General features: G+C 34.4%; 2 protein-coding genes across 2 annotated transcripts in view; both read left to right on the top strand.

Annotated features, from left to right (window-relative positions):
• LOC120335274 (uncharacterized) overlaps positions 1–14,583 on the top strand; it is a 241,649-nt gene that overhangs the window by 13,449 nt on the left and 213,617 nt on the right. The window lies entirely within an intron of this gene.
• LOC120333586 (uncharacterized) overlaps positions 1–14,583 on the top strand; it is a 92,108-nt gene that overhangs the window by 76,407 nt on the left and 1,118 nt on the right. The window contains exon 5 of the mRNA XM_078110281.1: positions 13,673–14,476. Coding sequence (XP_077966407.1) covers positions 13,673–14,476 — 804 coding nt within the window. The remainder of the gene's footprint in view (positions 1–13,672; positions 14,477–14,583) is intronic.

The raw sequence follows: 14,583 nt of genomic DNA, 5'->3' as shown, positions 1-14,583 counted from the left end.
CTAAACAATTGACCAAATTCATAACTATTGAGTCGTCAGTACCTGGAATAGTCGTTCTACGTGATTTGTGACTTTTTAAATCTCATTCTATAATTGCCGTAGTTTTATAGTGTATTTCTCTGCTAATTGGTACCATTGCATGGACATATTTCATGCGATAAGTAGGAGTGTTCTGAGGATATCACCCATATATAATATTGGGTGCAGTATGACATTCAAAACAATAATTTCCAGGCCATAGATGTACAATAAACCTTGATCTCAAATCATTTAGTTAGTCCTTTTATGCTAATTTTATTTTCTTTTATGCTAAGTTTATGCTACATGCGATTCCCATTCTATTTTATTCTAATCTGTATATGTACGTCACACTGATTGAAGCACTATTAACGCTATAAATCTTTTGACATTTACAATGGAAGGAGTAATTCTGACATCATAAATGTTCGAATGTCCCGTTGTATTTTAGTAAATTCTAATGAGACTGGCCAATTAGGCCTTTGGGACATGAATTAGGCATGTCTTTTCACAACAAACCTTGTGACAAACTTTAACTTCTAGTCTTTAGTACAGAATCAATAAATTACCTTCCAAAACAACCTTTGACTTCTGGCACCCGGCTAGGCATTTAATGTCACAAAAGCTTGTCTGTTTTTGAAATTTCAATTTTTACTCTGTTGTACTGAGTTAACAATGATTTCACAATTTTTTTTGATGATTACAAATGTTAGCGATTTGTGCAATACAATTGATTTCACCAGAAAAAATGCTACACAACGAAAACATTGAATTTTGATAACTATCGTTTCTCCCTTGATGAAAACTCCCAACTTCTAGCACCAGGCTGTATTTAATGTTACAATGCATTTCTGTGTAATATGAATAATATGGGTTTGGCAAAACTATGATGAATATGACTGTTATATATTTTATCCATGTCTGATTGTTCTTTGTATTTGTTTATTTCAACAGATTGATTACTTGCTTCTGGAAGAAATTGGACATCGAACTGCAAACCATGAAGATATTGATGCAGTTGCAAATCTGCTTCCTAATGTTACAAAGAAAATGTTGTTGCAAGGATGGGAAATAGCAGATGAAGATAAAGAAATATTACAAAATCATTTGAATGAAATTGGATCTGAGGTTTGAAATGTTGAATAATATAAAATATGGGTCACACATAAAATAAATGATTTGTGTAAAAACTGAAAGTCTAAAAACTTGTGTAAAGTCTAAATTGTTCACGCTGAACTGAACACTTTAATTTGAAGTTTCACCGAAGTGTATCTTATTTCCATTGGTGTCATTTCAATTCTTTAAAGGAGTGATTAAAATATAATGTCATCGCAGTCAATGTGATTGTGTTGCACATATTCTAACCGTATTTGCTCGTTTTATAGCCCGGGTCCATATTTTTTTAACCAAACTCATTAACCGGGCCCTTATTCAAATCGGCCCTTATTCAAGCACAGGCGCTTGTTATTTTTAAAGTAAAATTTTACACAAAAATATATAAAATAAACATATATATATAGATAAGATCGATCGTTACAATAATTAATATATTGTCAGTTCCAGTTCTCAAGTATGATTTAAACGAGAATAACGGAAATTTTGACTTTTTCTACACACCGCAGGTACAAATTCGCAAAAAAAGAAAAGCTTTGCGTCGCCCTATAAATATTGAAACGACGCACTTGAGCGTTGCGACGCCCAGTTTGAGAACCACGGTGTGACGTAATCAGGACGCCTAAGGCGTGAGTGTTATCTACCAGCGCTTAAAATTCAACAGCGTTGTGACCAAAGCGCTTCTTATTTCCTATTGTTCTCTACCACTGAAAAATCAGCTTTTACATCGGGCGGGTATTCACGCACCGGCCCTTATTTATTTTTATGTTCTGTTCACACGGGCCGCTATTCAAACGAGCCCTTAATCAAGATCGGGCGGTAAAATGAGCATATACAGGATTTGCTGTTTTTTAATTATGTTTATTTGTGTTTTGATAAAAAGAACAATTTGATAGTACATTTTTTTAGTTCCCAAAATTTATCATTCATCTCGCTCTACTGCATAGATGATTAATTTTAATTTTTTTATGAAATGAAACCAATAACAAAAATTTTACAATATCAAGATTTTGTATCAAGATTCATTTGTGTTTCTGTTTCGCCAAGCAAAAGTCTAAATTTGAAATGAAATTACTAATTTTTCACAATAATTCTTATTTTAATGAATTTCCAATTGTAGACTGTCGGTATAGTAAGTTATCAAAGATAAGACAAAGTATGCAAATTTTGAAAGTTTTTCAATAAATGGAAGAATTCTTAATAAAATAAGCAGCACTTTTATATAGTATGGTTTTATGGAAAAATGCATCAAATTTTAGCACTTGAATATTAGATACCATTGTCTGTTTAAATATTGTTCTGCATGCTTAGTGCTAATCTTGTATAAAAATTTTATTCATTACAGGAATTAGAAATTCAGTTGGATGAATCCATTCTCAAAAGTCAAAGCAAGTCAGCAGATGCTACAACCAATGTTTTTTCTAAACAACTTCCGACCACAACTTCAAAAGCTGAATTTGGTAAGTTATCAATATGTTGTTTAAATTGAGTGGTGCTATGGTATAATGAGTACGTAATGGTCATCAAGTATTTTAGTTATGGTCATCAAGTATTTTTCATTTTTTTTGGGATTTTATGTTAAATAAATATACTTTCATTGCTGCTGAAACTGATATATCATTTAACAGCATCTTGCAGCCTGTTATATAGCCTATTGTGATTCTTTAAACAGATTCTGTATTTTTATTGTTTATTATAAATATGGAAATATTGAACAAATTTTCAGTATGATATGATTCAATATAAATCTAGGATATTCAAAATTAATTTCATGGATAAATATAAATTGTTTCCAAGTTGTTACATTTGGTTGCAAAGCATTATTATGGATGGATGCTTGGCATTCCAATCTGATTATCTTGCTCGGTTCACAGTTTCGGATCTTGGGGATAATTAAGTGTGAGAGGTTTGCTGAATTTCATGTCGTCAAATAGTGGTTCATGTACCCACTGGTTGATTGAGATTCCTTCACCATCAAGTCCATGCATCTGAAACAAATAACTGGCTAATTAATCCCATACCCAATCATGCATTGGTAAGAGGATGAGAGGCCATGGTTCACTGTATAAGCCGCATTATTGATTTACCTTTCTTTTTCGGGTAAAATATGGAATTCTATCATAATTTCTGATAAACGATGTTAAATAGCTCAAAACAGAGTCTTAAGTAGTATCATTGTTTTTTGATAATTATTTATTATTTTTTCTCAGGATTACCATATGACAGATTTGAGAATACTGGAGAAAATGTGGAGACTTTACAAGAAGTAGGAAGGTTAGATATAACATACTTTAACTTAGTATGGTATATAATGCTCACCTATATTTCAATTGTCAAGGATAGTGATGGCCTAGTGCAGCGATTTCCAAACTTTATGTTCGTACGGCGCTCAGCTCAATTATCAGGGAAAATATTGTGGTAACCGTACATGAAACTTGCTGCCTTTGGATAAAACTGAATTTTGTGATCGTTAATGTGCATTTTATGCTTTTTAAAGTTTGTCAATATGTGCGCCTGAAGAAAAGGGAATGCCATTAACCCTTTCCATGCGATTTTTTTTATTTTATTTAATAATCGTATTTGCTACGCCGATTTTATGCATTTGTACCCTCACAACTAATCGATCGACTAACGAAAAACTAATGATCCTCTGCTGCCCACTGACGGCTCGTTGGAAAGCTTATTTAAAGAGCTTGCAATTGGCAATTAAAAAAAAAAGTTTTTTTAAAAGTGGTGGTCTGAGTCACAAACCGGATAGAAAAAAGGCATTTTTTTTCTTGGGAGTTGAAACTTTAAACTGTGATAAAAAATAGAAATATTCGCTAAATCCTTTACTGTTACCGCTTCGTGGTTGGCAAACAATAGCATAATATTGCTGTAGCAATTTCGTGATCCAACTCAAAATACTTTGGTAGATGGAAGGGATAATATGTCTTCTATTACCACCCAAGAAAAACACCGAAATTTGCATAAATTTCAAACACACTCCCTCGTTCCGCCGCAAATAAAATTCCCGTCGTAAACGAAAGCGGGATTTACCGTCGCTTACCGTATGTTAATCTCGAAGAAGACTTCTTATCAATAAACTAAAACCCGGAAAAACTAGACCAACAGTTTGCGACCGATTGCTAAATAAAACAGTAGAGTACATCAACGTACCCGCCGCAATCTAGCGACTTTTGTCGTGGGTACGTATACGTGCCCACCGCACGGAAAGGGTTAAAAAACATAAATAAGAAATAATAAAACATTTATAATAAATACAATATGTAAAAAATTCCTTCATATATCAGCTATGCTTAACACAATTCTGTTAATTTTCGCGTCATGGGAGCCTTGGCCTAGTGGTCAAAGTGTTGAACTCATTATCTATCACAGGTTAGAAATCTTTGGTTTAAAGCCCATGCCCACCAGCTTACCTGGTGCACAATCTTTAACGCTGTAAGTGAGGGGAGAAGGGTTTTGAAATCGAGTAATAGGGGCTGTTATTTTAACCAATTGATCAAAATTAATTCATTTGCATTCTCCATTTTTCTTTTCAGAAGTGAACTCCCACTGTCTGAAGAAGAAGCAGAACAATCAGATAAAGAAGTAACGGAACAACTTGCAAAGCCAACTCAGCATAGTAAATCAGTTGTCTTATTAGAATCAGATGGCGTTGAGCTGAGCTAAATGCTTGTAATTATGAGGAAGTACTGAACCATTGAGATGTTGGAATAATACAGGGGGTGTGCAACATTTTTTTGCCGGTGGGCCATATAACCAACTTCAGACAACTAGCTAAGCCAGACAGAAAAATTTAGTTTTTCCATAAACATAAAGTATTAAAAAATTTCCACGATAAAAAATCCCATTTATGTAACAGTTTAGTGGGACATTGGAAACTTTAAGTTCCTGCATAGTTTGTTAAGATCGGCTTTGTCAGAACTGTCAACATTAACTGTCGGATTAGGATTTCATGCTTGATGGGAAACAATCATGTGTTGACTTGTCCACACTAAATGGCTTGACAGGCCAAATCTTAAATCGAAATCTTTTGCATGTTTGTCATGAGCAAGAGGTTTTCAAAAAGTTTTGTTGCTACAAATAAGGTGTCACACGCTCTCACATCTGTTTCTGAGTTGAAATATTTGTTTTTAGCTTTGTGATTTGCTTATTCCCTTTAAACAACAAAACCATACCATACCAGCTACCATATTTTCCATCTAGTAAGTCGACCTGCCAATGAAGATGATGCCTATTTCTGGCACCCAAAGAGAGGGTTTTTATATAATGCTCACCAATAAGACGGGTAGCAAAATTTCTCCTCTGTTGGTCATTTTAGCATTAATATGAATGGCGCGGCCAGGTCATGTTTGTAGATTAGATTGTATATTAGATTAGGATTTGCAACAGATTTGCCCAAATGTTCAAGCTGCAAAACTATTCCAGACTTAAATTTCTTCTAATTTGAATATAAACCACTACTGAAAAAAAGACAATATAAATGTTTTGTGCTGATCTTTAACAGGAAATGAAACATTAAAAAAAATAAACATAGGTTCAAAAATTCAAGACAGTTGAAGTGTTCTATTTTAATCAGAAGATATTTTATTTTGGCCAACACTCGAGGCCACCCTCATTGTAAACTAATCAATTTTGCATTATGAGCTAGTAATATAAGGCATTGAAGATTTCATTGAATAATAGAATTTTCATTCTACTAAAGGAAACACTGACACCAATTGTTCTGTATGACTAGGTTGCCTAGATTGCAACTACCTTTCTTTCCTCTATACCAGGACTAGGCAATTCACAGTCCGCAGGCCTGATCCAGCCTATCGAAGTCTTTCATCTGGTCAGGCAGTTTCGAGTCTGATTAAAATAAGTCCAGCATGCCGCCCTGATAACAACTTAGCTAGAACTATGTAATTACTCAATGATATAATGACTATAACTTCAAAAAACTAGCGCCACACCATTATCACATTGGGTTCCAGCAATTCTGGATTTTTCCAAAAATCCATGGAATCCAAACATGCGGCAGTATGGCGCATGGTTCCAATTGTTAGGAATATGCTTGCCATCGCACCTATGATTACACTCCGAGGGTTTGCAAGTTAAATCTTTGCCAGGGATAATTATATTTGATAGGATTACGGAACATTGTCGTAGTGTTGTCCAATTACCCACTGGCTGGATACAGCTTCTTCTATCATCAGTCCATGCATTTGATAACAAATAAATAATTGAGTGCCATACCTAAAATTGATTGGTAGGCGGACGTGGGGCTGTGGTACGCCATATGCTTGTGCTGTCATATCGATTTTCCTCTCCGACAGGATGAATACGTAAATACAATACTATTTCTGTAACTTACTTTTTACATTATTTCCACACTCACTGAAAACAAAGCATTTATCTGATTGCAATCTTACGTTAAAAGCTACAAAACCTGGAAAGACCATAATCATCTTGGTTTGACACAGTCTGCAAATTTTCCTACTCCTGCAAGCGGTTTTCTTGTATTGATTATGACTATAATAAAGATCTTTAGCATGTGGCAACGGAGCCATGAGTTCTTTAGGATAGACTATGCTTTTAATGAAATTTGTACGAATAAAATATCTACATAAAAGAGAATATCATGCCATACAAATAAGAGAATGCATTGATATTAAAACGATAATAAATTTTGTGAGTGAGGTGGATTGAAGCCTCTATTCATATTTTAGGTTAGCTAATATAATTCTTCGAATGATTTATTTAAACAAATTAAACTATTTAATCTAGTCAAACTATTATTATTATATTACCGATATTATAAATTCAAAATAAATAATTGGTTGTTAACATTAGTAATGAAACTCTGTAAAAGTATTTATTTTGACCACCATTTCCTTTTTTGCCATTTTGATTACCTTTTTAATATTGAAGTATTCTCATTTCTGAAATTTTGATTTTGCCGTATATTCATATAAACAGCATTTGCAGCTTAGTTAAGTCGGTACTCATGTAGTATGCGAACCAAGATGGTGGTCGCTGAAACGTAGTATGTGTACCAGGTTAGGGTTAGGCCATAATTTCAGTTACAAATATTATGGGAGTCACTTGGCTAGTCCCCGAACTCTTAATAGAACTAATATAAGGAAAATTGAAATGAAATTATGGCCTCACCCTAACCTGGTACACATACCACGGGAGCGCCGTTAAGTCATTACTTCAGTGATTTCTATGTATAAGACTTCATGTTTAAATAGCTAATTGAAGTTGCTAATTATGAAAAATATTGTATACCAGAAGACAATTGTTAGTGTCATAACACAGAATATAAAATGTAATGATTTTCATTTAGAACTGTAATAAATTATTATAAATTTGAAAAATCTGAACAACATTAAGAAGAATATGAAACTTTATTTTATCCTTCATATAAATAAATGGCTTTTCTTACGCAAAGTGGTACGCAAAGTGGTAATTCAAATTTTTTTAAGGTGATACTTCATCTAGAACTACTGGTGAGAAGAGGAGAAGAACTTCAGATGGAGAAGGAGGTTCAAGGTGAGATAAATCATTAACATAATTAAAAAATAATGATCTTGGAAATATTTGTTTCATATTTGATTCTTAATTGTGAATATCCTTACCATCAATACTCGTTCTTTGTCTGACTGAATTTATCTATGGAACAAGTTTCACTTCAACTCAATAGATTTGTTCATAGCCTTGTTCAGACCAATGTGGTATCCTGAATTTACATTCGTCATGGTTGTAATACAATATCTTTATAAAATCTTATTGTTTTGAGATTTTGCCCGGATAAGCCTAAAGCAGTTGCAAAAATTGAATCTTAAAAACAATTTTGCTCATAATTTTCATGTCTTCAAAAAGACTGGTGTGTCTCGATTGTTTTTCTCTATGCAGTTTTTATTTTTCAAATCATATATATTGGCTAACTAATCTGAAATCCGACATGGATTGGCAACCGGACAGAAGGCCGTGGCTTCCCATATTATTGACCCGCCTTATCGTCTTCCTCAACCCCCCTCAGGATGAATATATAAGTCCTATTAGGATTTACAATACATACTTTGTGTTACATTTTTTGAAAGACTAAAGTTTCTCTTAGTGTCAATTGTTTCTTTTATACTGTTAATTTTTATTTTTGACTCGTTTGGAATCTTGGTGTCTCAGACTCCTTATGACCAGTTCTGTTCTCTCGTGACTTCCTGTATATTACTTCGTCCCTGAATATAATTTATTTTGATTTCTTGCATGACGAAATAAACTCATTGTCTATAGCAGGGTTTACCAAACTGGGGTCCGCGGGCCACACGTGGCGCGCCGCTTCATTATATGTGGCCCGCGTCGAATTTGGAGTGTAATCGAAAAATCGCATTCGATGATATTTCGTCATGAAATTAATCAGAAAAATCTTTTGAGATACTGTTATATCACTAACGTCACTGAATTGACTAATGTTATGGCATTTTTTGCGTTATGAAGAGTTTGAAATCTTACACTAAATGTAGTTATAGCTAAGATAGCTTGATACCTAATTTTGAGTGATTTTTAAGTGATAAACATGAAAATCTTTGCCAATAAAATAAAATTCAGTCAAGAAAATTTACTTTGTTTTCTTATGTACATAAACTTTGTTTTCAGAAGCAAAATCCCTACAACTGAATTAGAAGACATTCAACAAGAAGATGAACTAAGTCTATATGGTAAGTCTGCCACATGTCCATAAACTTAAATATTATGAGCAGTATGGTTTTTGTAATATTTGTGTGATTGCGTTTAATTAAGTATAACAGGGTGGTCCAAACCCTGGTATGGTACATTTCGTGCGGCGCTCAGAACAATTTTGACAGAAATAAATTGTCTTGGGCAGACAGGGCCCGGCAGATTCGATGAGTGGATTTGAGCTTTTCATCCCGATTTCACACCTTGAGCTCGCAACAAACTCTTTATTTAGAGAAACATTTTGTATACCTATATTTTCAAATCCCAACTTTGATGTACTTGATTGTTCTTTGGCGATAGCACTAGGTCTATTTACACTGCAATTTATAAACTAGTCAAACATAACAATTCATCATAAAATTTATTGTTAATTGAAATGTGACAGAAGAAAACTGGAAGGAAACGTATTTCCTTGACCACAACAGTTGTAAACCACAGTCACTGGTGTTCATATTTATTTCACAACATTATAATTTGAAGCGACACCACCCATGCAACATAACAATAAGCTAATTAGAATGATAAATTGTCATTCTTTAATATTTTCAACTAAAGTAAACTCACACTATTTCCATCAATTCTGGATTTTCTCTGACTGTGACCCACAAGGCCTCCTTGAAATTGCGGCCCTCCAACTTTGCAAGCTTGGACTAGCCTGAAGTGCAAAATCGAGAGTAGTTTGGTGTTTTGGGCGAGCATAAATGTAAACAAAGTTAATTTTTCAACTTGAAATATATTATGATTTTAGAGTGTAACTTATGCAATTTGAAACTATTGAATTATGGGAAATTGAAGAATCTAGAACAAAATATTTGCAATAGCAGGTTATACATATTTATGCCTCATAAATATCCATGTCCTCGTAATTCTTTTGACTCCAGTATCAAAACACTTGTTAGTACACGGTACCATGTTAGGGTTAATACTACAGGTTTCTTCCTGCCAAAAAGTGTCATGATTTTGTCACTTGTACACTTGATGGTATATATGCACACAATCAAATGTTCGATGCCCTCAAATTTAGCCTACTTTTTTTTACGGTATCTCGCCAACACAACACTGTGAGACTGTCTGGTCTCGCACTTTTATTTTCATGGTAACTAGACTGTGGTGCATGGAATCGACTTTTTTTTGCTGAAACAGTGATTGTTTGGTATGTACCGGGTTGCTTTGGCGTACCTATTGCTTTTCATTTTATTTATTCAACAACATATTTAGTTCGATTTTATTATATTCATTGGGTTTCTGTTAGATTCCCCCAAGGGGGGAGTCGCTCGATAACCAGTATTGGTTTTCGACATCTCCTTTCACCCTGGAATGCGACTTTTTATATTTCCTTCAATTTGTGTATGTATAGTTTGTACTTTCAGCATGTTGAAGAAATAAATTACTGATTACTATATTTACTAACTCACTCCTTTATTTCTAGCTTTGCCGCAAATTGAAAATGTTTCATCTCAAAGAAGTGGATTCGACATTCTTTTGACTTGGAATGCAGTATCTGTCAGAAACGTTCTATACAACATAGAAATCTTCTGTGAGGATGAAAAACATGGAGAGACTCACACTACAGAAGTTCCTCAGTATAGGATGCAGTCACCTACACTTGGTAAAACATATCGTTTCCAAGTCTGGGCCAAGGATGAATGGGGAAACTCTGGCATAAAAACGCAGTCAAAAAATGTTATAAAAGGTATATTTTCAGGATTATGTAGATTTTAATTTTTTTTGTCATGGACTTCTGTGAATAATACACATACGAGTATACATAAGAGCAACCATTGGAAGTCAGAATCATATTGTGGTGACGATAGACTGCCCAACTCATTGTAACAATTTATTACAGTTTTGTCATGGATTATATCCTAATCGACTAGCACAGGGGTGTGCAAAATGTGGCCCGTGACCCAAGAAACGAGTTTTTAGTTTCGTTTACCTGGTACGTGCGAGCAATTCCAATCTCTTTACGCCTTAAAGCCTATACTGTACCAGTACCTGGGTGCCACTGCCATATTAGCAACACTAGCTAGCAAAATTCTGTTGCAAATTACACACGGCTGAGAAAATGTAGCAAAGGCACGGCCTGCATGCAGCCTTACCCAGTTACTTGTATCTGGCCCTTCTTTAATGAAGTTTGCATACCCCTGGACGACGGCATGATATTGAAATTAAAGCAAACCAAGTAAGTAATTACAGTATGCACTACATTGCGACTATTGGGAGCACTTTTGGAGGGTCCGCGAAACAAATCTGTAATATGGCTATTAGCTTGATAATGCAAAAATTGAGTGCCTAAACATATACACATTTACCGCCTTTTGCAATCACCGCTAGAGACACTGATTCTTCACTTTATGTTTCGTTCACACTGCCCATTGTAATGTCACAGAGTTGTGGGCCTGTGATATCACAGAGAGAGTCCAATTCATGCCACCACAGGTATACTAACTGCAGTGCTGTAGCTAACGCTGCCCTTTTACTAAATATCGAAACAGACTGGATGTCACACTCACACATGTCATTAGAGTTGCGCTTTATATTCTTTTGTTCGTTTCACTATACGGCACATTGATTTTTTGTTGTGATCTTTCAATGTTTTGGTGCACATGACCGGGAATCATTAAAAAAATCGCGAGGGGTCCGTCATGGAATTTTTTCAAAAAGTTTGAGAACCACTGCTCTATAGCAAAGCTGGTCAACTCGTTGATCACGGCGTCCTGAGTAGACGATATCATCTGATATTGGTTGAATTTAATGGGTGAATGGGTGAGCCAACTGGGTGAATTTAATTACATACCACAAAATATATAATATACACATACAGTATTTGAGTCTGGGCAAGTTCTATAGAGCAGGGGTGTCAAACTCGTGGGTTCTCGTGGGCCGCATTGCATTTTTGGAATTGTTCGAAGGGCCGCAAACATTTTCTGGTAAATATTTAATAATGTATACTTGGAGTATATTTTTAGACAGGTCTAGTTTGTGACATATATTGTGATGCAATTAAACAGCCGAATAAAGTTTTGTTATTTTTTTGAATTTTAAATGCCATTTACATATTAATTTTTCCATTTCACTATTACTTCAATTTACTGTATTTATCATAAATATCATAAATAAAAATCATAAATTTTTATGTACAACTATCCAAATCATTTTTGAACAAAGTTTTGATAAAGAAAGAATAATACCTACACTAAAAATGACTTAATCTAAATATATAAACTTAAAATTTACAAAAATACTAACTAAAGAATAAACTCAGTGTTTTTTTTTATTACACATGTCCCGACGTTTGGCATCTCTTGTGTGCCACCAGCTTACTAATATCAGGCTGAAATGATTTTACAGTAGCAACTCTAATTAACGAGGTCACATGATCATCGGTTACTCTGGATCGTTGAGAATGTTTGATTAATTTCAGTAAAGCAAAAATATTACGTTTATCATTTCATGTATAGATCAGTGAACAAGCAAATGACTGACTTTTCGGACCAGACATTTCCCACCACAATTCGCGACATTTCCTACCATTACGTGGCATCAATTTCACTTCGAAAAATGTAATATATATCTATATTTAGATAAAAAAAATATTACAATAATTGTTAAGCGTTCGAGGGCCGCATTGGAAGTTCTCTGGGGCCGCATGCGGCCCGCGGGCCGCGAGTTTGACACCCCTGCTATAGAGCATATTTTTACGTAACAAAAATAAGTTTTACCACTGCCAAGGTTTGAAAATGACACGTCGAATACTGTGTGTCTTGCTGACAAAGGATGCTACGATACTTTTTCCAGTATGCAAAAATATTGTCTCATTTTAAAAGTAGTATGATGAATTTCATTTGCAACTGGCATCAGAATGTCTAATTTTTTCTAATTCCAAGTGAGCAAAGAATTACCTTTGGAGGAAATTGTAAATTAGATACCAAAGTTTGAGCAGTCATGTAACATTTATGGTTTGAGAATATTTATTTTTGCTGTTTAGATAATACATGATTACTTGGCAAAGTTTCTCTAGGACTTTTCAACACTTACAACTAAAAAATTGGACCTCATATTTGAATTGTATAATATGAATAAATCTAAAACTAATGATGAAACATTTACTTAGAATAAAATTACATAATCAAATTAACCACTTCAATGAAACATAAAAATACAAATTTTGGGCCTATTTTATTGGCTGCTTATTAGCAGCGATGGTAGTTTTTATGCGTGTGTGCGGTTATCTGCATATTCATTACCCATTGCCCACCCAATTTATCAGACCCCAGGTGATGATCATGAGATTTGAATCCGATACATAATAATCTGCGATGTCAACACAGTTAAGTCAAACACTTTAACGACCAGTCCATCGCACCGGCCTGATAACTTAGTTAGAACTACAGGGTGTTAAAAAAATAACGCAAAATTAACAGACATTAAGATGAAATGCTACTTAAAACATTTTAACACCTTTTAAAAGCATTAAATTTCAGTGAAATACAATTTGAACCTTTCACGACTGACGATTTTTAATAGTTACTTTTTAACGTTGCCATGACAAAAAAGGTTACCTTAATTTTGCGTAGCTTTTTTAACACCCGTATATAAGTATTGAATGATATCATAACTATAACCTGAAAAACAAATTTTTGTACTTGGCTTTGAAAGAAAGCATCATTACATGGATTGATCAAGGATTTAATCCAGTAGCATCCTTATAGTTTTAAATTATTGAGTTTTATGAGCCTGTTATCTGTAAATTAAAAACATTTTAATAGACTCTTTTTTTGCATAGTTATTAACAGTAAATTCAAATTGTTTTTAGTCGAAAACATTGGAGTTGAAGGGGATACAGTAAACCTCAACGAATGCAAAGTTACTTTTCCGGATGGAACATTCAATGAAACAACAAAGGTCTGGATGTCACTTGGATTGGACAATTCAATATGCCCACCACAATACATCGCAATCACACCAGCTCTCGACATCAGTGCAGAATCAACATTACGCAAAAGCGCATTAGTACAAATGAAGACATGGCGTCTCGAGCTGAAGAAAGAGAATGTTGACATACTTCACTTTACTAATGACACTGACTGGAACATTATTAAACCTGATCTAGTCACGCATGACAGAACTATAGAATTTCGCTGTCAAGAGTTCAGTCGAGTACTTGCCGTTATCAACGCTATCAAACGATGGTTTTCTGGCCCCCCTCCTCCAGTTCTCAAAGAAAACTTTCTTTATATCATGGGTCATAATCAAATTTGCATCACATTTTTCAGTCTAAGTGAACTTGTAGAAAGAAGCATAATTACATATTACGAAAGCCGTGGTGCACAACCGGTACCAACAAGATTCAACCAAGTGATCTTAAGACATGGAGACAAAATTCATCTCAAACTGCGAATCGAAGGAGGGCCTGGAGACTTGCAGTTCAATGAACCTAATGGTCACAGATTTTCCGTAGATGATGATTTCTTAATGGCATCAAGACATGACTTTGAATTTGAACTTCTCCCTAACTTGCAACAATATCCTCAAATTGTCATCAAATGTGAAATGGAGAAAAATGAAGATGAAATTAATAGAAAAGTTATAAAATTTACTTTCCCACTAAAACCTCCAGGTGAGTGGGAATGTAACTATTGTTTTGCTCTGAAGGATGCCCCGAGCAAGTTGGTTTCATTTCAAATTGAAAGATAAATGTCAAATAGTTTCGTCTGTTTGTTAAAA

The sequence above is a fragment of the Styela clava genome, chromosome 2 (genome assembly GCF_964204865.1).
Source record: "Styela clava chromosome 2, kaStyClav1.hap1.2, whole genome shotgun sequence".
NCBI classification, from domain to species: domain Eukaryota; kingdom Metazoa; phylum Chordata; class Ascidiacea; order Stolidobranchia; family Styelidae; genus Styela; species Styela clava.
The sequence above is the reverse complement of the archived record's forward strand: the minus strand, read 5'-3'. Positions and strand labels throughout refer to the sequence as shown.